We start from the raw sequence: 23,741 nt of genomic DNA, 5'->3' as shown, positions 1-23,741 counted from the left end.
CTGGATTAACTACCTTAAAATGCAGATGTGACGTGAACTGTAGAAACTTAATGTGAAAAGAATAATGATAAACGTTTTCTATCCAGCAAACAGAAGTGGCTGAACACCACATCAGCACCGAGTCAAGAGGACTTTGGGGAAGAACAACAAAGAGAATGCAGAGTAAATGGCAGCAAGAGCTCCATTAAAGGGTTTGACAAAGGAAATACTTTTAAAGATAGAAGTAGTAGTCAAATAAAAGCAAAAAGAGAATACAAAAAATAATGGTGGGAATGCATTAATGAGTGGCTCAATTCTGGAATGAGATACATTTAAACAGTGCAGCTCTGGGACAGGTGTACTTTTTATAGAAAAACAAAAGAAATACAGAAAGTCAACAGTAGACAAAGCTGTATCAATGGCTGTTCTGAAACAACCCAGCTATCAGGATTCACTTCTCCTAAACAGCATGTTAGTGTCAGGTTATTGAGTCGCGTCTAAATGATAATAATAATAAAAAAAGAGATAACTGTTTGGAACTTAAAAATATTATGAAATGTTTTCTATGATAATTTCGATAAAATTAAAACCTGTTTTTGTTTTTGTCGCGTTCACGTGCCTTGTGTTTTAGATGAGTCCCTTCTTGCTAGCATGCTATCAAGTTCCACAAAGTTTGAACCAACAAGAGCTAATGGTCTCTGGACAACGCTTTTATAGAGGTATTATCGGATGTATATTGACATTAATTACATTAAACTTTAACAATCACAAGTTGTGGCTGTCATGTGAAAAGAAACAACAGTTCTGAGGCAGAGGAACTGCTCAGCGGAGACGGTTTCTCCTCTTCGATTGGCTGAAGCCACTGCTGATCATTCACGGCCGCTCGGCAGCACCTCCCACAGACGCACAGCGGCAGCGCTGCTTTTCTTTTTTCTTTTTTTCTTTTTTTTAAACCCCCACAATGATATTCAAGGCACTTGCGACTCGCCTGCGACTGTAGAGAGGGGGGAAAGCACCCAGAAAAAAAGAGAGAACCTCACCTCCTCAAACAACGAGTGAGGTAGGGACCAGGAGGCAGAAGAAGCGAGAGCAAGAGAAGAGAAGAGGCTGTGGAGTTAAAAAAGAGAGGCAGCGGCGGCGGCGGCGGCGGCTCCAGAGCTCCAGCGAGGAGTGTCTAATTGCGTGCGCTTTATTAGAAAGTGTCTAATTTGAAGAGATTCGACATGTCATCGTCCGGGAAAGACAACAGCGGTGCCCAGCACGCCAATTACGTGGGACCTTATCGTTTGGAGAAGACGCTCGGGAAAGGACAGACAGGTTAGTTGGGACAGCTTGCTGTCCGCACTCCCCCGCCCCCCTTTCAGTCCCCCTCTTTAATTGCACAATTTGTTTTCAACCCGCTCCGCAGGCGAGTTGAAATTTGGTGTGCGCAGGTGAGAGGTAACTAAATGCTTTAGTTACGAAACACCTGCCCAGTCCTCGTGTGACACTGGTGCGTTTTGTCATTTTGTCAGCAGTGGTCTGACATAATAATTGTTCACATAGTAGGATGAGGAAGAATTTGTGTCTGGTGTCGCTTTACATGGGTTTTCCTCGTTTGTGCGTTGGCGTTGGATCGAATCTGCGTGTGGAACAGCGTCAAACAACAGACATGATGACAGTGCGAAGGGCAGTGACAATCAACTTTTTTTTTTTTTTGTAATGTGTGTGTGTTTTTTATCTGGGACGGCTCCCCCTGCTTGTTTGCGCACCCTTTGAGTGTTCTGTGATTGGAGCACAACGCGGTTAATCCCGATTTGCCTGATACATTGATCTATTCTTAGTCCGCAGGCACACACGGAGAGCGAGAAAGAGAGACAGGCGTTTCTCCTACAGGCAGCGACTGCAATTCGGAGCAGAACATCCCACCTTGACACAACACGAACCACACCAATCTATATTCATGCGTCCCTCATGGGGATGTAAGTGTGGGCTTCCCGAATGAGAAGCGCGTGCTTTCTGTTAGATCTGGACAGCAGTGACGGTGCATTTTTCTGAAGTTGCATATAGCACATGTGCTGTGCAGTCAGAGGATGATGCCCTGGGAACAGGAGCCGGTGATGTTTCATGCTCTCCTGAGGAGATGCTTGAGTGTTTCAGTGCAGCCCCGGCGCTTGCGACTGGACAGCAAGAACGCCGTGGGCTCAAATAGCAGAGCCATGTGAAAGGAGAGGCAGGTACAGCCCTGCCTGCCTGTGTGTGTGTAGGCAGAAAATAGCAGGACTGATTGCAGCTCCCTCTCTCAAAGCTCTCCAGCCTTTAAAATGAGGGGAGAGAGTTGGACTTTTCCTCTCCTCTGCGCGTCTATCTATGGGTAGATTTTCCTCCCATCTGTTGTCTAAAATGGCTACAATAGGCGTTACTTTCTCCAGCTCAGTCCAGCTGGTCACGCTGAGTTGCCATGTGTGTAAATGTTTTTTTTTTTTTTTTGTGCACTCCTAAACAGTATGCTTTCTTCCAAATATTCTCCTGGTCTCTTAATTCACCTGGCCACCAACTTGCTGTTTAGCAGTGGTTCTCATCTACACTGTATGCATTTGCTGTTATAAATATTGCCATAGACATGCTGTTTTTTTTCCCCAACATGACAATAAAATCACTGTATTTTAATAGCCTTCACCATATCTCAGCTCAGTAGAGCAAGTTTGATATGCAGTGGAATCAGACATGCAGCATTAATCAAAATCTTTAGAGAATATTCCTTATGCCTTGTTGAACCAATGCCATCAAAAATGAGCTAATTTTAAATGCAAAGGAGGACTGAGCTAATATAACATTTAGTTTAATTTTTTTATGTTTTGTTCTGCTTGTTTGCATTAACATCAAGGTAATAGTAAAAAATTTATAGGCAGTAGAAATAGTAGTTTCTGTTTTATTTAAAAAAATACAATTATTTTAGCTCTGATTATACTTTTTCAAATAAAAAAAAGTCAATAAAGCAAAAACGCTGGTTATATGTTTCAGGCTGTATCGAAGTTGCTTTTTGTTTTTTGTTTCCATAAATGCAACCCCCTCAATTTTATTTTGCTTGCAGGAGGAGCTTTTCCTCAGACTCGTCTTGCTTTCTCATTGCCCACTGCAGCCTCCCTAATGGGTGTTTGTGCTAGTATCGAGCTGGTATCTTCTGCTTGGTACAGACGTTTAATTATGTGGTGTCACTGAGATCATCGTTTCTGTTCACGGGAGAGCCGGGGCCAACTCTGATGGATTTTTCATGCTCACTTCAGATGTCGGTTCCATGTGGGTGGAAGAATGCAAGCTACAGGTCAGCTAGACATGTTTGACTTCAACATGTTAAGAGTTTCAGGGACACACGGTAAAATTCACTTTCACGAGCTTTTTGGTAACATTTTTCCATTTCTCCTTTGAACCAACTGAAAACACAGCATTATCTAAGTCTGCTTGTACTATGTTGGGAGGAAAAATGATTTGGCCAATGGCATCTGAATCTTTCTTCTTTGTTTCTGCTGTGGTTTTTACCCATGCCAAATCTATTCAGATTAATGACGGTGTGGAACATCCATTTGCCTGTTAACCATTTGTTAATCTGTCAGATCTTTTTCCCAGGCCTCCGTGAAAAGGGTTGGCCTGGCAACTAATAGTGCCCAATGGGCCTGGCTCGATTGTGACTGGCAGCAGGGACTGTCCAGTGAGCTAAATCCCCTTGGGAGGGTTCCCAGGCCAGGGTTGGCTTGCGTTGACACAGGAGGGAAAGCGGAAGACGTCTTCTTGATCTGGCTCTTCAACTCAGGAGTTGTGCAGGTCCTTTTTTCATTAAGTGATTAGAGCATGTCCTGAGTCACACACACTGCCACCATGGCGGTTCTGATTTGGATCCTGATCTAATCCCCCTACACAGCTAAAATCCGCACAGCGCTCTCTCTCACAACGTTCACGTGGCACAAAGGTTGCATAGGCTGTCCTCTCCTAGCTTAGCACATTAGCAGTTCTTTGTCACTGCATACAACAGCGGATATTTACTACTGTTTCATTACTAATAAATGGATGGTATGAATTCCAGGATCTTCTCCCAAATGCTTGTCCTGCTGGTTTGAGCAAGTATTTTTTTTCTAAAGGGGAGACCACCATTACCCTTTAGTTTTCTGCAGAGTGTTTGTATGACTCCCCCTTTGTCAGGTGTGCATTCAGCCCTGAAAAGGTCTGCAGATATGGAGTGTCTGCCTGGCTGCCTGCTGATTGGCGCTTAAGCTATAAAAGAATAAGGCTCATGTTTCTGTTTTTGATTGGTAGAACCTGATCAATACTGCGTTTCCATTTGATGGACGTTGTGCAGGTTTTCTATTGTATATGGCAAACATCAAAACATATTGTCTACTGACATTCAAAGCGAACAGGGATGTTATCTTGACATGTGCTGCCGACCTAAACATTTTATTGACCTATCTGACCCAGCTCATTCAAGCTTTCATTCTACTCTGTGGTGCCCGCCTCAAATTGAGAAGACATTTGGTAGTCCATAAAATAATCTGTGTATTTGTTTATTTAAAGCCCAGGATTTAATAATTGCATAGTTTTGTGAGTAGAACAATTTTATGTTGGGGATTTAGCTATTTATTATGTAACTTTGACCTGTTTTTTTTTTGTCTTTCTTTGTGTCAGACTACTCTTAAAGACCATCTATGACCTCTGACTTGTAAAATTAGGCTTTAGGAATTTTTCTCCAAATGTCCCAGAAAAGTAAGTGGGAAGATCTAATGGCACTGTGGTATAAAAACCTTATATATACGCTAAACTTTAGGAATCTGTGAGTTTGTGTAAAAACTGACTATTCAGAGCTGTTTTAGTGAAGGGCTTGAACTAGTTATTATGAAGTGGGTGGTCATGATTTAAAGATCTATTGGTAGGAGTGCAAGATTAAATTTGACTCGTATGATAAACCCATATGTTGGGCTCATGAGCACAAGATGAGCCCAAATTGTAGCAATGCTTTTGGGGAAATTTTTAAGAACAAGGCAGAATTCAATAGACACTAGATTATATATATTGCTAATTTTTGTGCTTCTTATTAATCTATAAAAAAAGAGACACATTTTCATTTGTGAAAATAATAATAATAATAAAAAAATCTCAAAATTTGCAACATGCTGATGGAGTGCCAGAGCAGGAACTCCCTAAAAAGATGGAGGCCAATTTCCAGGCATCAACTTCTGAAGTCAAATTTTTTTAAGTTATTTTTGAAAAGTAGATCATTTTTATAATGACTGAAGGCAACATAGTTACTTGATTATGCTTTGAAAGAGCACTGTGAGCCTGGAAAATGCTTAATATCGTTAAGACTGGCTGAATAACTGCTTTGTTCAGTGTTAAATACTACGCTGAGTTGCCATTACTTTGTTCCTGAGGGTTATTTAACAGAGGAACAGAAAGCCTGTTGTTTAAAAAAAGACATTAAATGTTAATCCTTTGTGAATCCCTTTTTTTAAAATATTGTTCTGGATCTTTTTATACTTTTCATGAAGGTTTTGATAGTAAAGTCATTTCTGCTTCAGGGACTTTCAAGTTTACCGTTTATTTGACAAAAAGCTGTTTGTGACATTGTTTTGATCTTTTTGTCTCTTAAGCACTCCCTGTTGGGATCTGAGGACTTTTTGTTTGGGGGTTCTCTGGTACAAGGCACTTAAACCAGCATCCTGCTGTTCTTGCTGTCTTCATGTCAGAAGAAAGACTTGCCAAGTTGTAACTCTTTCTGTGGACTTCACTGGACTTAACTCTTTGCAGCTTTGGGGTCTGCTTGTGCATTTTTTGTTTGTTTGTTTGTTTGTTTTTTGTATATTGGTGTAGAAAAACCTCTGACTTGGCCTATTTCATTAATGCAAACAAGTGGACACATTCATTTTGAGTCTGGCTATCTGGTAAATTGTGCAGCATTTGTACAACTGTTACAGCAGTATGGTAGGTTTAGGTCTGTTGCTGTTTTCAAAGATTTCTTCTCAGTTGCAAGAAATTCACACTCGACACAGGGTATTCCTCATGAGGACGAGGGAGAAGGAAACGTTTAGTTTATGCTGTCAATAAAAAGTTACTCGGCAAATCTACAGTGAAGTATTGCATTTCAGTCAGGCATGAGTTGTGGCTGTGCTCATGCTCTCGTTGACCCTTAGCTTTTGTGCTGTTTAAGATAATTGTGAAGCAGGTGAAAAGTTGCTACTCTAATTTTGGGGGGGTGTGTGGAGAACTAAAGATCTGCAATGATGGGCCTGTGTTGTTCGTGGGCTTGTTCAAACATTCAGGTCAGAGAAGCCCTGACCCAGAGGCTGTTCCATGTTACTCCCAGCTGGGTTGCTCACTGTGTTAGCAGGCTGGATCAGAGCTGCAGAGTAGGAAGCCAAGCCAGCATGGTCTCAGCTGTTACACTGTCTGGTTAGAGCCAGAGCTTGACTCCCTCAGCCCTGAAATGCATCCTAAATGGTGGGATGCTGGTGTGCCTGTGTGTTGGCTACATATGCTGTCTATTTCTTCTGTGTTTTGAGCGCTGCGCAACAGGATTTACAACATTAAACTCCCCTTTTGGGACTAATTAGGTGTTTTTGTACTGAATAAAAAAAAAAAACTTTTATGAACAACTCCTGTGTGTGAAGCTTGGATGCTGTGCACACAGTTATTGTCATTTTCAGGGGTGGCTGGTCACCCCTTTGTTTAAATCAAATCTGGATTCTCGTGTCAAATGTTGTCGTTTGGGACTTCTGCTGAAGGTTATGTAAGCAGGCTCGTCTTCCTCGTCCTCCGTCTCTCTTTCTCAGTTCCGTTTCCTCTGGCCAGTTCAGATTCATACAGGAATTCAGTCATGTGGTAAATCAGACAAGACCTCGGTGGAATTGCATCGATTGGAGGAATGTATGTAGCCAATGATTTTCAGAGATTAATGATGAGGAAAGAGGTGGAGAATGGGGGAGGAGCGAGGCGGGGCAAAGGGAGGGAAATGGAGTGGGAATAGAGGCGAGAAAAGCCTTGAAGTCTGAGAGGATGAAGTGGTCCTGAACATTCTGACTCTGGAGGTTATTAATTAAGGAAACGTATTGATCATCATCTTCGTGACTCTCTGCTTCTCCCTGATTTTTCATCTTTATATTGGGTGGGGAAGGGATGGAGCTCAATCTTTAGATGGGAGGTCAGTGAATAGAAACATCTCAGTGGGTGATCATGGATGTGCGTTTAGGGGTTTTTGTGTGCATTTTTTATTTTTTATTTTTGGACAGACTCCATCACTTCCTATTTGATTCTTAACCTAGCTCAGCGCAGTCAGTGTCTTCTCTGCAATGTTATGTACCATGGAGAACGAGGTTAGGACATCAGAGTGCTATGGTCTATTTCCCCCATGTCATAGTGAAACGCGCCACACTCGCACACTCCACTTCGTCCATTTTGCCATCTGTCAAGGTTCCCACTTCTGTTTGGCTCCTGATTTCTATAATGCGATTTATTTTTCTTGCGTTACTTAGAATTTCACACAACTTGTTTTCTAGAGTGGAAAGAAGGGAATGCAAGCAGAAAAACACAATTTTGCTTTTCATGCTGCTGCAAATTCTCATCATGGTTAAGTGAATGTATTTTAGCTGTTGCTTCACAGTTTTGTTTTTTTTGTTGTCTTTTTTTTTTTTGTTTATTGCTGACAGCTATTCAGCCAGTCGAGCTGGATGTGTTTGGCATTTAAGACATATAGCATAGAGTATTAAATGTCTGTTGCATGTACACAGCAGTAGGCTTAATCAGACTGTCTCTCTCCTCTTTCACCCAGTTGAGATTAACCCTTGCTTAGCCACTTGTCTGGCTCAGACTGTGAGAATGCTGGGTTGGTTGCCAAGGTTGGTTGCCTGGTTGTCATGGTTTCCCTGCTTCTTGATGGTTCCCAGTCTTCCCCCCTGAAGGAAGAAAGGAGGTACTCCCTCCTGCTCTCACTACTGTCAAATCACAGCGTCTCTATCTGTGGCTCAATTTTTGTCAGTCCACCCTTCAGACAAAAATCTGAAGGGTGGACATTCAAGGTTGCATCGTAGCAATCTTGGGTGCCTAAAGCTTTTCATTTATTCAGATTGCAGGATTTATGTATTTGATTTATTATAATAATAGACAATTATATGAGTGTAATTGTTTTCACATGCACGCTGCATGTGTACACATGCCTATGGCGGCTGTGTGTACTCAGACATACGGTGGTGGATCAGACCGGCTTGCCCTGCTCTGTGCTCTGTGTTGTGTTCCCATTTAAATCTGGGAGATTAGCACATGTGGAGAGCCTCAGAGTTAGTTGCCATCAGCTCAGCTAGCCTTGGCAGGCTTTCCTCGGAAATGGGGAGGCATGAGGGGCGGGGGTTCTTTATGAGTCTCCCCACCACTCCAGCACTGCCTGTGCCTCTGAACTTATCCTTCATCAGATATGTGAGTGGGCCTGTGACCTTGACTTTGGTGCAGTTTTCTGCCATTTCTTATTCATGCAAGTCACATGGGCGTCTTTGTCATTTGCTGGGGATTAATACAAACAAAAAATGGTCCAATATTGTAAGGCTCAGCCTCCAATTTTTGTAATTATAATCTTTTTATTTTATTTTACGAAGACAACTTCTTTACAACTGTGAGTGATGAGACTATTGTAAAGACTATCTCATGGCCAAAGTCTATTTGCATAGTCTTTATATTGTCAGTGTATTGCTACATCCCCAAGTAAAAATGATATGGTCACAAGGCATTCAGTATTCACATACAACTATGAAACAAAAATGATCTAGCTGTTTTTATTTAAAACAAAAAGACAGCAATTATTCCTGGCACTGCTAAAATTCAACTTAATAACTACTGATGTTATATTTTCACATTTGACTATTTTTCTTTTTTTTTTAGGTTTCTGAACCATCAAATATGTTTGTTCTTCTTAAAGCCAACTATAAGAAGCAGGGTTTGTTTATCTGCTTCTTAATTTAAAAACCCTGGTTGCTTAAAACATTGGTCTACCTTAATGCTAAAAATGGGCCCATGACCATACAGAATATTGGGTTTGAGGATGAGTTTTTTCCCCAAAAAACTAAGAACCTCGTTAAATTTAATCTGAGAGACTCTGTCAGCAGTGTATCATAATTAAGTTGAGATTTGATCTTTGTTTTTCTGAATATGGTTGTCTTAATGCCACCATGTGAAAATTATTTCTTTTCACAATACTAAACCTCAAAATGTTGTTAAATCTTTATTTACTAGAGTTGTCCAGTTTCAGTTTGACTTGTTAAAGCAACTTTTGACCAGTTGACCAAATGGTGCCCATATTTTTGAAAAAACAGTGGCCGCTTTTTAACTTACTCATGGTAGAAAGGTTTAAATCAGATGCAACTTGAGAGCTACTTCATTTCTCTCTTCAAAGTAAGCATTTCAAACACTGATACTGAATGGTGTCAAATCTAAAGTATTCACCTTTATATCTGGTAAAAAATAAATACACAGTTGATTTTATTTTTTACTAGATGAAATCATGCTGGTGTGGCAAGAAATATTGTGAAATTTTCACATCACCCCGAGTTGGTTGTGCTGTTGCTAATCACTTTCCAGCTCATTGACATTAAGGTGTTTGGATGCATAGCTATTAATACAAGCTTATTAGCTTAGCCTACTACCTTCTGGTGGCACAATACATTATTTCCCCGCTACATATCTATGGGGATCAGCTCTCTATAAACAAGGTTCAACAGTGAGAGATCCTTCAAAGTGCCAGTGTTTGTAAGCTCGATGTGCTGTGTGTATAAGCTGTAATTAGCTAAGGCACCACTATTATTAAATCTTTTTGAGCTGGGTTACACCTGGCGCCTTCATGCATAATTTATTCATTATTTTTAACATTCTGCATGCCAAACTGTATGCTTTTGTGTTTTACAGGTTATTAATTCAATTAAAAAACTTTTTAGGTCATGTTGTTGTTTCAGACCGCACTTCTGAATGTTAAGTCAGGTGAGTTATGACGCCTGTGTATATATGGGTGAATATGCATATGGAATAACTTCTAAATTGCATGAACCAGTGAACCAGCAACTCCCTTTGGGCTGTTTTCCCGGAAAACATACATTAATGAAATTGTGTGAACTCATTTAATGAGTACAGCGCATGACGGATGGCTGGGGCTAGGCAATTGTGATGCTTTCAAAGTTTTCAATGGCAACAACTTGTCTTGGCTCTTCTTGTGGATAAAAAAAATTGACATTGCCCTTTGCGTGAAACACCGCAGAAATTGGGCCTGTGTGTCTTTCAGAGAATTTGCTATCTCTTCTTCACAAACCAGAAACGTGAACTGGATGATCCTCTCTGACTGATAAACTTGCCTATAATAAAGCCAGTGTTCAGCATGTTGGCCAGCTGGTCTTACTATATTGCACATTTGAAAATTGGGGAGTATTTTGGTTTTCGTAGAGCAACAGTGAAATGTTTATTTTTCAGTTTTTATAAGTATTTGGGAGCTTATATTGAAATACCACCACAGACAACCTAGATAATAGCTGATGGAGCAGCAGAGTGGCAAATAAAAATGTCTTCTGCCACTTGATCAGAAAAAGGGTAAGTGCTTTGAGCATGCTGCCAAGTCCCATCTGCTGTCATGTCCACGTATTGTAATAACTGGAAATGACATTTTGATTCTGCGAGTCCAGAGTGCTTTTTTATTTATTTATTTTTTTAAATGCATCAAGCACAATCTCTATTTGGATTTTTATTTGACTTTGGCTGAGAGTCCACCAGCCAGCACTTAACTTTCTCTCTGCGCTCTGATGTCACTGGAAACTATTAAATCCTTTGCAATGGGAAACAAACATTTTTGTTTTCTGCTAAATAGCCCCAAAAATTTGGACGTACTAGATGTAGTATTTGACTATTGGATATCAGAGTCTGTAATGAAGGCTTTAGAGAAGTGGGAATAATTTATTAGTTCAGTAACTCTGTGGCTTTTATCAATATAGCAACATATATATTTTTTTGTTTAATTTTGTAAAGCATCAGAAATTGCTGAAGTAAGGGATGCTCTATTTTTTTTTTTTCCCCTCACAGAGTTATTTTTTTCAAAATGTATTTTTGGGTGCCTTGCTTTGTGCGTGTGGCTGAGTGTCAGGGTTTAAGTCTGTGCTGCATGTTGCTAAACAGGCTCTCTGTAGAAACAAAAGGCTGTATTTGAGAGCTGCACCTCTTGAGACACAGGCAAACGGCGAAAAAAGAAGCAGAGTGAGGGGGGACAACCGCACCTCAGAAGTGTTTCTGAGGGAAGACAAATAAGTCACAGAAGTAAGGCATCTCTCAGGGTCATTGCCTGCTATTACTATTAATCAAAGCCAGCATACCCAGCTATGTTGATTCACAGTTGCACATTATGCACATACTGACACACAGACACACAGACACACACACACACACACACACAGACGTGAATGTGCTGTCTGTGCCTGACTGCTGTGGAGCTCATACATCGCCACTGGAGGAGATTCAGCCATGGCAGGAAGAATTGCTCCGGGCAGCTCTGCAAGCTTGACACACACTCATACACACACTGACACATAATTCCTCATGCCTTGCGGGACATTTGGAAAGATCGTCAAGCCTTACCTGCCATTAACGGTACATTGTGAGTTTGTTTTTTTTTAAATTACCTTTAATTCTGTATAAGTTACATGTATTGGTGAACTTTGTCTTGTCAGTGCTTCCATACGAGTGGCAATATCAGCACAGTGACCTGCTTTTATGAGGTATGGATTGTACTGTGGCCCGTTTCTGAACATGTTATTTTGGTTGGTCGGCTGTCTGCTCCCACTGCTGTTTTGACGCATTATAATTCTCGTGAGCTTAAATTAGTACTCGTCCATTTGGCTATGCATCTACGCAGATCTGTGGAGCACTGCATGAGTCATGAATTACGGTGATCATTATGGCTTCCAGTCTGTGTGACATGTTTGACTGTCTGCTTTGCTGAAGTTAGAGTAGCAGGTTCGCTGCTTTATCAACGGGTCCAACGAAACGGGTTTACTAGTACTTTCAACTCATGAGAGAAGATGATAGATGCTTGCCCTGGAGCTTCGTCAGGGCAAACGGTGTTTGGATACTGTTGCATGAGATGTAGTTGGGGTGCTCATACTGCTCGTATTTTTATTTTATTTTTTTACATGTCCAAAAATCCATTTCTTTATATTATCAAATTAGTTATCAAATTGCGTATGTTAGTGTTAAAGACGTGAAAACGCTAAGCTTGTATGATGCCATATATTCCACCATAATTGAAATGCAAGGTATGCAGTAGAAGTGCGATGGGACTCTATTTTAGATATTGAGCTTGAGATCATGCATATTTCAAGTTCATTTCCATGGCTCATAACTTGGAATTGCTTGACCAGATGTTGGGGTTAGCGCTACCCGATGGAGAAACTCTGAAGGAAAACATTGTCATTTCAGTCTCTTTAGATCTCATGCTATAATAGCTTTCTTGTGCCCTTTTTAATTGTTTTTTTTTTTTACTTGACCCATCCTCTAATATATTTAAGTTGTACCACTTTGCAAAACCCATATTGAAACATGAATGCGACAGCATTTAATTAATACTTTTTCAGTGAATGAATGAAATTGATGAAATAACTTCCTTTCTATAAACAATTTAAACTGATTACTGTAGGTCTTAATGGAAAATTATAGCGTACATCTCGTGCCAAATTAACTTGGATTGAAGTCGAACCATTTCCATTAAGCTCTTCTCTCTCACGCCTTGCCTCTGCCTTCATTCTTGACCCCTTTCTCCCTCTCCTCTATCGTTTCCTCTCTTTGTCCCTAATAGAGGTATTCCCCTGCAGCCCCCAGACCTCGCACTGCTATTCTGCTCAGGTAAGGCTCATTTCATGCAGCATGATTAGATCTCACTGGAAGCAATTCGGGGCCGGATAAGTCAGAGTGCTGTGGGCTGCCGTCCTAGCTGAAGGAATTCAATTAAATCTTTACATATACTCCTGCTGCAGTATATTCCTGTCATTCTGCACATACACACACGATGCACATAAATGTCATCACACTCACTACTGATAAGTGTGGAAAAATGTATGCACTAAAGTAGATATTAATTTGACCACTTTATCTATAGCCAATCATGTTTTCATGTAAAACCACTGAATAGCAAACAATTTTCATTATTGCCTCCTCCTCTTTTGTTATCTTAATATTTCATTTTTATATTTTAATTCGACAGACATAGCACATCTAATGAAAGAGCTATACTTTGTGTTGCTTCATGGGCTAACACTGGTAATTGCTTGGAAAGATTGCTTTGAGCAGAACATATCATCATATTTTAACAAACTACAAGGGAGTACAGTAATTGTAATTGGACAATGATTTAAATGTGTGCATAATTTTACTGTGTAACATTTTGTTATCGGTAATTAAGGCTCTCTGGGGTTTTTTAAGACTCAGAACATATGCTAAGAGTTTATGGTGCCATAAGCAGTTAGCATGTTTCTTGTATTAATGGAGGAGTGAGGCAATGGATAGGAAATTTCATGCCTTATTTATGTGCATAAATAAGTTAAATGAGAAATATAGACATTACTAAAATTATTCATTGAATAGTTTTTTTGTGATTTTTGTCAATGGTTTAATTTAGGACTTCTGCACAGTAAGGAAGTAAAAATCTACCATAACACAAATGAAAGAGAGGGAAAAACATTTAGCTATTTTTAAAGTATGTAGATTTTGGTATTGATAGTGACAGGACTAGAGTGTGACAAAATTCTCAAATAGTATCCTATTGTATGGCATGACTAAGTAGATATTTTGTTTCTATTTTAGGTAACAGAACAGTAAAATTAAAGATTTACACCAGATTCAATGAATGTCTTGTGTGCTATAAGTAGGAACACATTAGGTGTTATTAAGAAGAGTGTTTGATGCCTGTAAGCTTACAACTGTTTCTGTAAGACTGGCATGTGACCTGAATTTATTACCAAGACACTTCCAGTGAAAAATCTCAACCTCTTATTTTCATGCCTTAATGAGGCTTTATGAAATATTCAGATCTTTACCTGGGGGAGCTCATTGTACCTGTGAATTTGTCTTCCTACACGTGCCCTGCTCTTTATCCCGTATTCGCACCCCTGAGCAGGTATTTGCATTTTTTTTGATCGCTCTTTTAGCATAGACAGATACAACAAGACAAAAGACAGATGCTGCCAGACATTACCGAGCACCTGCAGAGCGGTGAAATTCATGTCTGTGTACATGATTTGGTTTTCCGAAATTTACTGCTTTAGCTGAAGGGGTCCAGTCTTGATCATGCCGATTAAGACCCTAAAGACACATGATTGTTGGCTAGGAGCATGTTGGCTTTACTCTGGGTTTTTCTCTTTTAGGTTCCTGCTTTCGCTCTCTCTGTCTTTGACTGTCTTTCCTCGCACAAGCCTGGCAGTCTGGCAGACCTCTTAATTGAAAAGCACATCATTTGACTTTAAACATGCTATGAAAAGGGAGGTGCATGTGGATATCTCATCTGCTGAAGAGAGGGTCGGAGGTATCCACTGAATGCTGGGGAAGCCCAAATGTATTGTGACGGCCTGCTGGAAACATGTGGTGGAATCTCCTGTCAGACTGAACTTCAACTCCCACCTCTGGTATAGCTTTTAACAAATCCTGTAAAAGGTGGGGGACATTGAGTCTGAGTGGGCCATGTTCCATGGCTCCATTGTGGAGGTGGCTTGCCGGAGCTCTGGCCACAAGGTTGTCAGGAATACCAACACTGTTTATGCTGAGACTGTGAGTTGCTGACCTCAATTTGGGCTGTAGTGGGTCAGTGGGCAGAATGTCACAGTGACCTCCTCATTTTCATCAGCATGTCTTCCAGTGAGGAAGCAAATCCTAGGAACCTCTCCAATATCTGGTGCTGATGTTGCCAAGGTGATTAAAAAAGCTACTGGGTGGCAAGACCCTGGGGGTGGATGATATTTCCCCAGAGTTCTTAAGGCTCTGGATTTTGTGGGGATGTGTTAGTTGAATTGACTCTGCAATATTACGAGGACATTAGGAACATTTTCCATGGATTGGCAGACCGGGGTGGTGATCGCGATATTTAAAAAGGGGCACCACGGAGTGAGTTCCAACTGCAGTGGGGTCATGCATCTAAACCGCTTTGGTTAGATCTGTTCAGGGTTTCTAGAGAGGAAGGTCTGCCGGATAGTCTAGTGTCAGATTCAGGAAGATCAGTGTGGTTTTCGTCCAGGTCGTGAAACACCGGTCTGGCTCTACACTCTCAGCAGAGTCCTGGAGGGTGCATGGGAAACGGTATATATACGTTTTGTGGACTTGAGGAAGGTGTTTGATCACATCCCTAAAGTCCTGTGGCGTGTTACTTTGGGAGTATTGGTACTAGGCCCATGGATACAGATTCCTGTATGACCACTGAAAGATCTTGGTCTGCATCGCTGCCATGAAGTCGGGCTCATTCCCAGTTAGAGTTGGACTCTGCCAAGGTTACCCTTTGTGACCGATTCTTTCTGGACAGAATTTCTAGGCACAGCCAAGATGTTGAGGATATGTGGTGGTGTTGGGATCATGTCTAAGGTGGTTGCAGTTGATGTGGTCCTACTGGCTTCATCATATCATAATCACCAGCTTTTGCTGCACCAGTCTGCAGTGGAGTGTGAAGAGGACAGGATCAGTGTCTCCAACTTTGAGACCATGAGCCGGAAAAAGGTGGAGTATCTTTTCTGCATCAGGAATGGAGTCCTGTCCCAAATTAAGTTTTAGTGTCTCAGGGTTTTGTTCACGAGTGAGGGGAAAATGGAGCAGGAGATTGATAGGTGGATCTGCAGTGATATGGGGACTGTACCGATCTTTTATAGTGAAGAGAGAGCTAAGCCCAAAGCAGAGGCTCTTGGCTCAGCCAGTTGATCTGCGTTAGTACCATCTTTCATGGTCATGAGCTCTGAGTAGTGACCCAAAGAATGAGATTGCAGATACAAGTGGGCGGAAAGAGTTTTCTCGTGTGAACGTTTTGAGATTCCCCTGGAGGAGCTGGCCCAAGTGGCTGGGGAAAGGATGTCTCGGCCTTTCTGCTTGGGCTGCTGACCCTGCAACACAACCTCAGATAAGTGGAAGAGAATGGATGGATGCATTGCGAGACCAATACAATCACAAAGCTCTCCACTGCCTTCTCTTTATATAATATAGACATCGCTTTATATGTGCTTTATAAGCACATATAATAGATTGCTAGTGGTATCTCAAATCAGTACTGTGAAAAGGTTTTACCAAACAAAACCTTATCCTACATAGTTTTTTCTTTTGTCTTAAGGACATAGATGGCATCCCACTCTAGTCTCTGGACTTTTGGAGAAGACCCTCTCTACTGCCCTCTTCCTCTTTGAGGATCACTTTAACGACGTTCTCTTGTTGAATTATATTGTCGCAGTTTGTGCGCCTTGTATGTGGAGTGCTTCCTATAAGGCCACGGAGGTGAAAGACAAGCACAAAGAGCTCACTGGAACCCTCTCTGGAGGCTTAGAAATGTGTCTAGACTACAGAGGGCTTCATTAAGTAAGTCCCAGAACTCACATCGAGCTTATTCTGGTTCACAGAGAGACTCTTCGCTTGATATGACCCCTTACACGCATGCTGATCCCTCAAGAATTTAATATTGATTGGTAGAAGACAGTTTAGAGAGCCCTCTTTATTTGTTGAAACATAGGCAAGTCTGAACACGCTTGCTGTTGTTGTTCTCTCTGTGGGGGGGCTTCTTAATGTTTATTGGCCAATGCAAATGAAGGGTGCTCCTTCCAAAATAGCTTCTGGCATGTTACATTTTTAATGTTTCTTAACTGGGTTTTAAATGCATTTTATCAATTGAAAAGGAGGTTTGTATTTGCAGTTTTTCAGTCATTGTTGTGTGTAGTTTTCCACTAAGAAGTCAAGTTAAACACAATTGACTTCTGGAGGGGTTTTGTATTTTTTTGCAACTCTTTGAGGAAAAGTGTGAGGTGTACAGAATTGCGTACATACAAGCCAACATGTGACACAATGTGAACTTGACCAGAACAGCATTAAAACAACGATAAAATTGAAACGCTGGAAACGATGCCAATTAAGGACATATATTAAATTACATTACATGTCCTAGTACTGTAGCTAAAACTGAGTAAATGTTTGCTGAAAACAACTATAAACTGATGATGGAGAGCTTTAGTGAGTGCTTGGTCACGTGTAATTTTTGTCTTGAGTTTTAATCCGAGGCTTTGATAGATTAAAGCCTCTTTTGTGTTGTGCAAACTAAAGCTTTGTACTGAGGCTAAACCCTGCATGAAAGCATGACTCAGCAATGACATATATCAGACATTAAAGTTCATTGCCTCAATGTTTACAGCTTTAATTAGAGGAACAGGTAATCAAACCCAGAGGACAGACATTTTATTAGGTTGACATTGTGTTATTTTTAGAAAATTATGCAACACCAAAATTTCCTTTTTGAATGCAGTGAAATAAAATCAGACCTTGTGAAGCCTGCTTTTGTTCTCTGTGCAGATGTCTGCTGCCAACCCCAACCCAATACAGCTTTGCAAAATGAAAACAGGATGATTGATGTAAAATTTAGCTGTTCAGCACGCAACCACACAGCTTAGGGGCTTGTTCGACAAAATCAGGCAGACCAACAGGTATTGTGGAGTTTCATCTGCGGTTTAATGCCCATCATTAACAAAAAGCCTTACTCGAGTTCGTTTTAAGTGATATTTGAACTTTGTTCAAATCTACAAATTGTTGGAGAAAACTGTGGAAAGTGACAGCTTAAGAAATGCATAAATGCAGTTGAGTTAATTTAAAACGGGACCTGAGAAATTGGATGAGAAGGTGTTTAATCGTCCCCAGATCAGCCAAGCAAATAATGGATAACTCAGTGTCACTTCAGACTGTACATTGCATAAAAATACACTCGTATACCAGATGGTTTCTTTTGAGTGGGTGCCTTTGCACGTGTACAGCAGCGATGGATTGTGAGTGTGATTAATCTCTTTGGGCCTGAGGTTCTGGGGTCAGAGTGGAGGTGCCTGTGGAGCTAATGACAGTGATTAAGATTGGGGTTGGTGGGGGCTTAACCTTCATCAAGTTCTTCTCCTCAACACGCTGTCATCTAACCAGACCAGTAACCTTAGCAGAGATGAGTGCAGAACAGTACTGAGAAGAACCAATTTAAGTCTTTCATTTGGGAAAGGTGTCAGAATAATTATCAAGAATGGTTTGTTATGACTGCACGGCTAAGTAAACTAGTGCTTATTTTATTTTATTTTATTTTTTTTTAGAGCTTGTTCCACATTGCCAACATGTAACCACGTTAAACCCAAAATGAAAGGTGTGTGTGCGCGTGTGCGCACATTAGGGTTTTGAAGGTTTGGTAGGACTCTGTGATGGGATCCTGCAGCTCTATTGAAGGATAGCGCTCATTATTTTTAAACTTGGACATCAGTTATTCAAAGAGTTGAATCTTTTTCTATTAGCAGAAGTATTATGTGACTGATTGTCTCATTTAGCTCAGCTGTACTTTGTGGGAAGCGCTGGATTGGCCTTAGTCTTTTTCATCCTTATTTAAATAAATCTTGGGTAAATTGAAAGCCCTATTTAATTTTTTTTATGTGTATAGGATTTTAAATGTCATAATCCCTGAAAACCTAACAGAAGACGGTGTTCAGTAAAGGGAAAGGCAATGCTTGTCTTTTGTTTGACAAAAGGAATACTTTTAAAGAATTTTGAACATTAGTCTTATGGATGAGTGATTAATCCAATTTTAATAGCACAAATAATGGTCCACATTTATATTGGTACAGGCACTTAGTGAAACAAGTTAATTAAGTCAAGCCACATTACTCTATGATTATGTTATTTGGACATGTAATGGCCTGAAAAATGCCTGACTGCACACAAATTTCCAATCAAACATGCCACAAATGACGCCCAACATATAAAAGCCACTTGCAGCTTTGCGCTCCTTTGAGCTTCTTCAAATTTCCACACGCTTTGCAGTATTAGTTAAAGCTTTATCATTCTGAGCCTCAATAACAAGTAACTGAGTGAAGACTCTTTTTTTTTAATCAGGGAGCTTTTATCTGCTCCCTTTGGCTTTACTTTTTCTGTCAACTTCTTTCTAACACCCCTCCCCCTCCTTTCGTTTTCCCTCAGCTTTCAATCTTTACTGCCTTTCAAATTTTCCCTTCCTGTCCTCAAACCCCCTCACCATTTTCCCCGTGGCATTCAGCGTCACCCTGCCATTTCTTTCCTCCTCCGTCTCTCTGTATTACCCTTTTTCAGCCTAATGGGATCTTCGGTGAGCGTGTTTCCTTTTCTAGCTCTGGCCTCTAGTATAACCTCGCTTATTGCACTGAAGTTAATGAAATAGGGAGGAAGAATGACCCTCTTCATCTTTTCTTGAGCAGTTTCCTCCTTATCCTCTCAAACCAGCCTCCTCCATTTCTAAAATATGGTTCTTGAAAACTTTATTTCTTTCTTCTGACCTTGTGTCTCTAGTATGTGCCATAGGTCCCTCCAAATATTTTCTGTACACGGCTGTACCCTGCCTCGGACATCTAATCTTATTCTTTACATGCAATGAACAAGATTCTAAATGCATTTCCTCCCTTTTGCTACCTTTATCTACTTAAATCCTTCCTAAATATGTTTTCAACTGCCTGCCCAGTCTTCTGACCGTCTTGATGCTTTATTTGCTCTGTTTTTCCTCTCTCAGGCAATATTAAGTTTTTTATTGGTGCCTGTTTTTTATACGTAGGTTGTAAGGAACAGAGTGCAAACAGGTCTATATTTCTGTGTGTGAATATGGCTGTCGTCGGAGACCTGTCAGAAAAGCCCTGCATACGTTACCAACGCAGGAAGCTTTGTTGGTGGGTTTTGCAGTGTGTGTGTGTGTGTGTGTGTGTGAGAGCATTTACTGTGTGGCTTCTGGTTTCTCATTACAATATGCAAATGTTGCTTGCAGCTTTGCTTATGTGTCAAAAAGTAAAACTCATTCGTGCATAAAACATGATGTCATGAAGACACTTTAATGCTGAATAGACACACAACCACCTCCCCACACACACGCACACACGCGCGCACACACACCTCAACTCCAAAGCAGCGAACCTGGAATGGTGCACCTGGTGAGTTCAGACAGCATGTCAATGCAACTGGTTACGATCGAGTCTGTACATATAAAGTCAGACCCCCAGCTGCTTGTGTGCAGTCGCTCTACTGTGACCGAACCCATCTTCAAATTATCTGGATTTCTATAGAGCAATGATCGCTTTTGATAATTAAAACACTTCATGCTACTGAGATTGGAAGTTGAATCTCTTTATGTATCGACTGCTCATATCTCTTATGTATTAAATGCACATATTTTTTCTTTGATACCTGGCTACCCTCATTGGTGGACATAGTTGTTCTGATTTTCACCATGGTAACTGATGAAAATATTTATATGTATATCACCACGCAGATTAAAAAAGTGGCACACATTGTTCTACTCCAAACACTTTATTTCCATGCCCCTACTGCTTTTTTTTTTTTTAGAAGAAAAAGCTTGTTTTTTAAAATATATATGTATTACCCATGTAGCCATTAATGTAAATGAAATGTAATTACAGTGCTTTTTTCCCCTCACATTTATTTCACCTATCAATATAATGCTTTTTCAAAAGTATGCGTTTTTCTAAACTTTTTTCCTGGTTTTGTCAAACTTCATTGTTTAATATCATCAAAAGACCATTAACCTCAGGGAAATGAATGGGAAATGCAGTTTTTAAATTGGGATTAAACCTGGCCTTAAATCTAATGAGTTGTGCCGCCTTTTGGGGTAAGAACTGCCATCAAATGTTAGTGATAACTGGCAGTGAGCCTCTTACATTTGTGTGACTGTCTTCCCGAAAAAAAATTGTTTTTAATTTGGCTACAATAGAAAGTTTTTTTTTTTTTTTTTTTAATTATGAACAACATGCTTAAAGAGATGCCACAGCAATCGATCAAAAGTCCAGACTTTGACTCGTCCATTTGTTGCCTGGTAAAGACCATGCCCTTGTCCTATGCTATTTGCTTCATACAGAATGTCTGGACTCTATTGAGAAACCATTACTTCCTGGAGGAGTGAGTCTGTTGAGGTCTTAAATTTTACCCATTTGGTAACGCTTGGCCGTGACCTGTGTAATGCACTGGTTCAACGCAATGAAGCTTAGTGGAAATTTACTGTGCTGCCTGTATAACCTTTGTGTGCTTGACTGTGTCAGTCCCAGAAATCAGCACAAACGTGTTTTATAGATATGGTCTTCTTTTTCTGAAATATCATCAGTTTTACCCAAAATGTAAAAGAGTGCCCACCACCAAAATTCACTTTTATCTCAATAGGACACAGAATAATTTCCCCAAACTCATCAAGATATGGTTTTAGAAAATGCTTGATATGGGCCATTGTGCTCATTTTTTATTTTGCTAGTTTGGTGTTAATAGGACCTGGATGTACTTAGTGAAATTGTACTTGGCTTTCCAGAAGCACTTAACTGTAGTTAAATCATGTTTTTAATGAGGAGCTGATGCATTTTCCTCATACTGACAAATTTGTTTGGATAGGACTTTTCACCCAATGACATGAAATCATTTTAAAGCTCCTGTTTTATGTTTACTCGAGTTATCTTTTTTTGATTAAAAATGCTTTAAGCTGTCCATCCATCCATTATTTACCCTCTGTGAGGTTGCGAGGGTTGCTGGTGCTTAGCTCCAGTTGTTTGCTAAAACATTAAAATGTTTTAGCATAACAAAAAAGTAAAACAGAAGAACTCTCTAGGGGGTAAAGATTTTACAATTCAGTGTTTTTCAAAAAACTGTAGCCAGTAGGTTCGAGATTTAGCAAGTCCCAGTATTGCTAAAATGCTCTTGACTGGAGACAACCAGTCAGAATTCTCTCTTTTTTGTTTTTGTCTTCCCATCAGAGCTGTTCCATTCCAAGTGGTTCAAGCCTCTTTAATATTTCTGCAGTCAATTGTTTCCTGCCTGCCTGGCAAGAAGTCTCAACACAAAAAGGAAACTCCACAACTAAAACTTGCTAAAACTTGAATGACTAAAGACTTTTAGATTAACGGGGAAAATAGAAGCTATGGAAAAAGGCTCCACAGCCTGTAGAAGGATAGATTTTCCTATAGGAAAGATATTGGATATCCTATCGATAGAAAAATCTGCCATTTTTCTATCGATCTGAGATCAAGATCAATAGCAGGATTTTTCTTCCATACCAAGAAGAATTTTTCTTCCATTAAATCGATAATAACAAATATCATCCACTATTTTTGGTCTATGAGCATATTATTTGGCAAAATGTGCGTTGATGCACTTTTTCAGTTGAATAAAAATACATTAAAGACGAGGGACATGTGCTATATATATATGTGTATGGATGGATGGATGGATAATCTTGTAATTCCTTAAATTCCTGTAGGATTTGAAAGTGTGTCACAACATACACTACATTTCAGGTTTTTCCCCTTTTTGTTTATTTTTTTTTTGCAGTTAAGAAAAATGAATCTCAACTGGTCAATTTCCGAGTTTGTTGGTCAGACCTTTAAAATAAAACTGCAAATAGATATAAGCCAGAGAAATCCAGATTGGTGCATTTCTAAAGGAGATGGAGTCATGCTGCAAGGATTAAATCTCTCTCTGGCCAAGTGAGATTACCAACTTCCCCTCTTGATTGCTATGAAAACACAAGCAGATTAGGCACACACAGATGCACACATTTGCTCATGCACACCACCTACACCTTGTGCATGCTCATAAATACACTGTGTAATGGATTAGGTCTTGTTGCTAACCCACGGACTAAGGTGGAGCAGATGGCTTGTCTTTGTGCTATTATGTAAGTTGACTGAGAAACACTGTGCACACAGAGTGTATGTTACCATCCCATAGTGCTGACACAACCTTCTATGGCTTCCTGTTAAATGCAATATTTTCTGCGAAGTATCACCATCAAAACTGCAAGGAATCCTTAAAAAATTCTGATTTAGACCAAAAGGATATAGAAGGAGCAAGACAGATGGAGCATCAGGTAGAAACGGGTTACTGGCAGAGCGCCAAGAGGTTTGGTGTAGTGCCAGTTACACAGGCTCACATACACATGCAAATTTGATGCACACAAAACACAGGATGCTTGGTGTAACCTGCCTATGTGTGATAGGAGGGTCAAAAGGAGGGTCAAAGTGCCAACGGGGACCTGACTGATGTGACCGTAGCAATCAGTGTCGGAGGGCGCTGGACTCGCGGGACAAGTCTGAAAGGCCTGAGGCTTCTGTGTGTTTGCGTGTGTTTGTGCTGCTGGTTATGGCACGACTTGAGTGTGTTGGAAAGTCAGATGGAGTCTGTCCCTCAGAGTATTTGCTGACAAGCTGACATTGAGAAAGTCTGTATGGTACAATATGGGGTGGTTGTAGGGCAAGAAACCCATTAAGTGTGCCTTCTCTGAAACAGATGTACAAGGACATCTGATGGCTCTTACAGAGAATACACAAAGGTTTTGGGAGATCAGTGAATCATGAATTAATGCAGTGCAAGTTGTAATCTTAAAAATGCAGTCTTGGTTCCTCTGGTTGCTTCTAAATTAACCCCCCCCCCAAAAAAAAAAAAAAAAAAAAAAAAAAAAAAAAAACCAAAAAAAAAAACAAACAAAAAAAAAAAAAATATTAAAAAAAACAAAC

At 40.2% G+C, this 23,741-nt stretch overlaps 1 protein-coding gene across 4 annotated transcripts in view; it reads left to right on the top strand.

Annotated features, from left to right (window-relative positions):
* The first annotated feature begins 881 nt into the window (after positions 1-881).
* The window catches only part of LOC106959558 (serine/threonine-protein kinase BRSK2), a 196,736-nt gene continuing 173,876 nt past the window's right edge, over positions 882-23,741 (top strand). The window contains exon 1 of one of the 4 annotated variants that reach the window (XM_015052203.1): positions 882-1,296. In XM_015052203.1, coding sequence (XP_014907689.1) covers positions 1,203-1,296 — 94 coding nt within the window. In that variant the 5' untranslated portion in view covers positions 882-1,202. The remainder of the gene's footprint in view (positions 1,297-23,741) is intronic. The other 3 variants (XM_015052204.1, XM_015052205.1, XM_015052206.1) reach the window with 3 other exon arrangements.

Source organism: Poecilia latipinna, unplaced genomic scaffold (genome assembly GCF_001443285.1).
Source record: "Poecilia latipinna isolate Pla-1442-1.1 unplaced genomic scaffold, P_latipinna-1.0 Scaffold1095, whole genome shotgun sequence".
Classification (NCBI taxonomy): Eukaryota; Metazoa; Chordata; class Actinopteri; order Cyprinodontiformes; family Poeciliidae; genus Poecilia; species Poecilia latipinna.
This window is presented reverse-complemented; position numbering and strand designations above follow the sequence as displayed.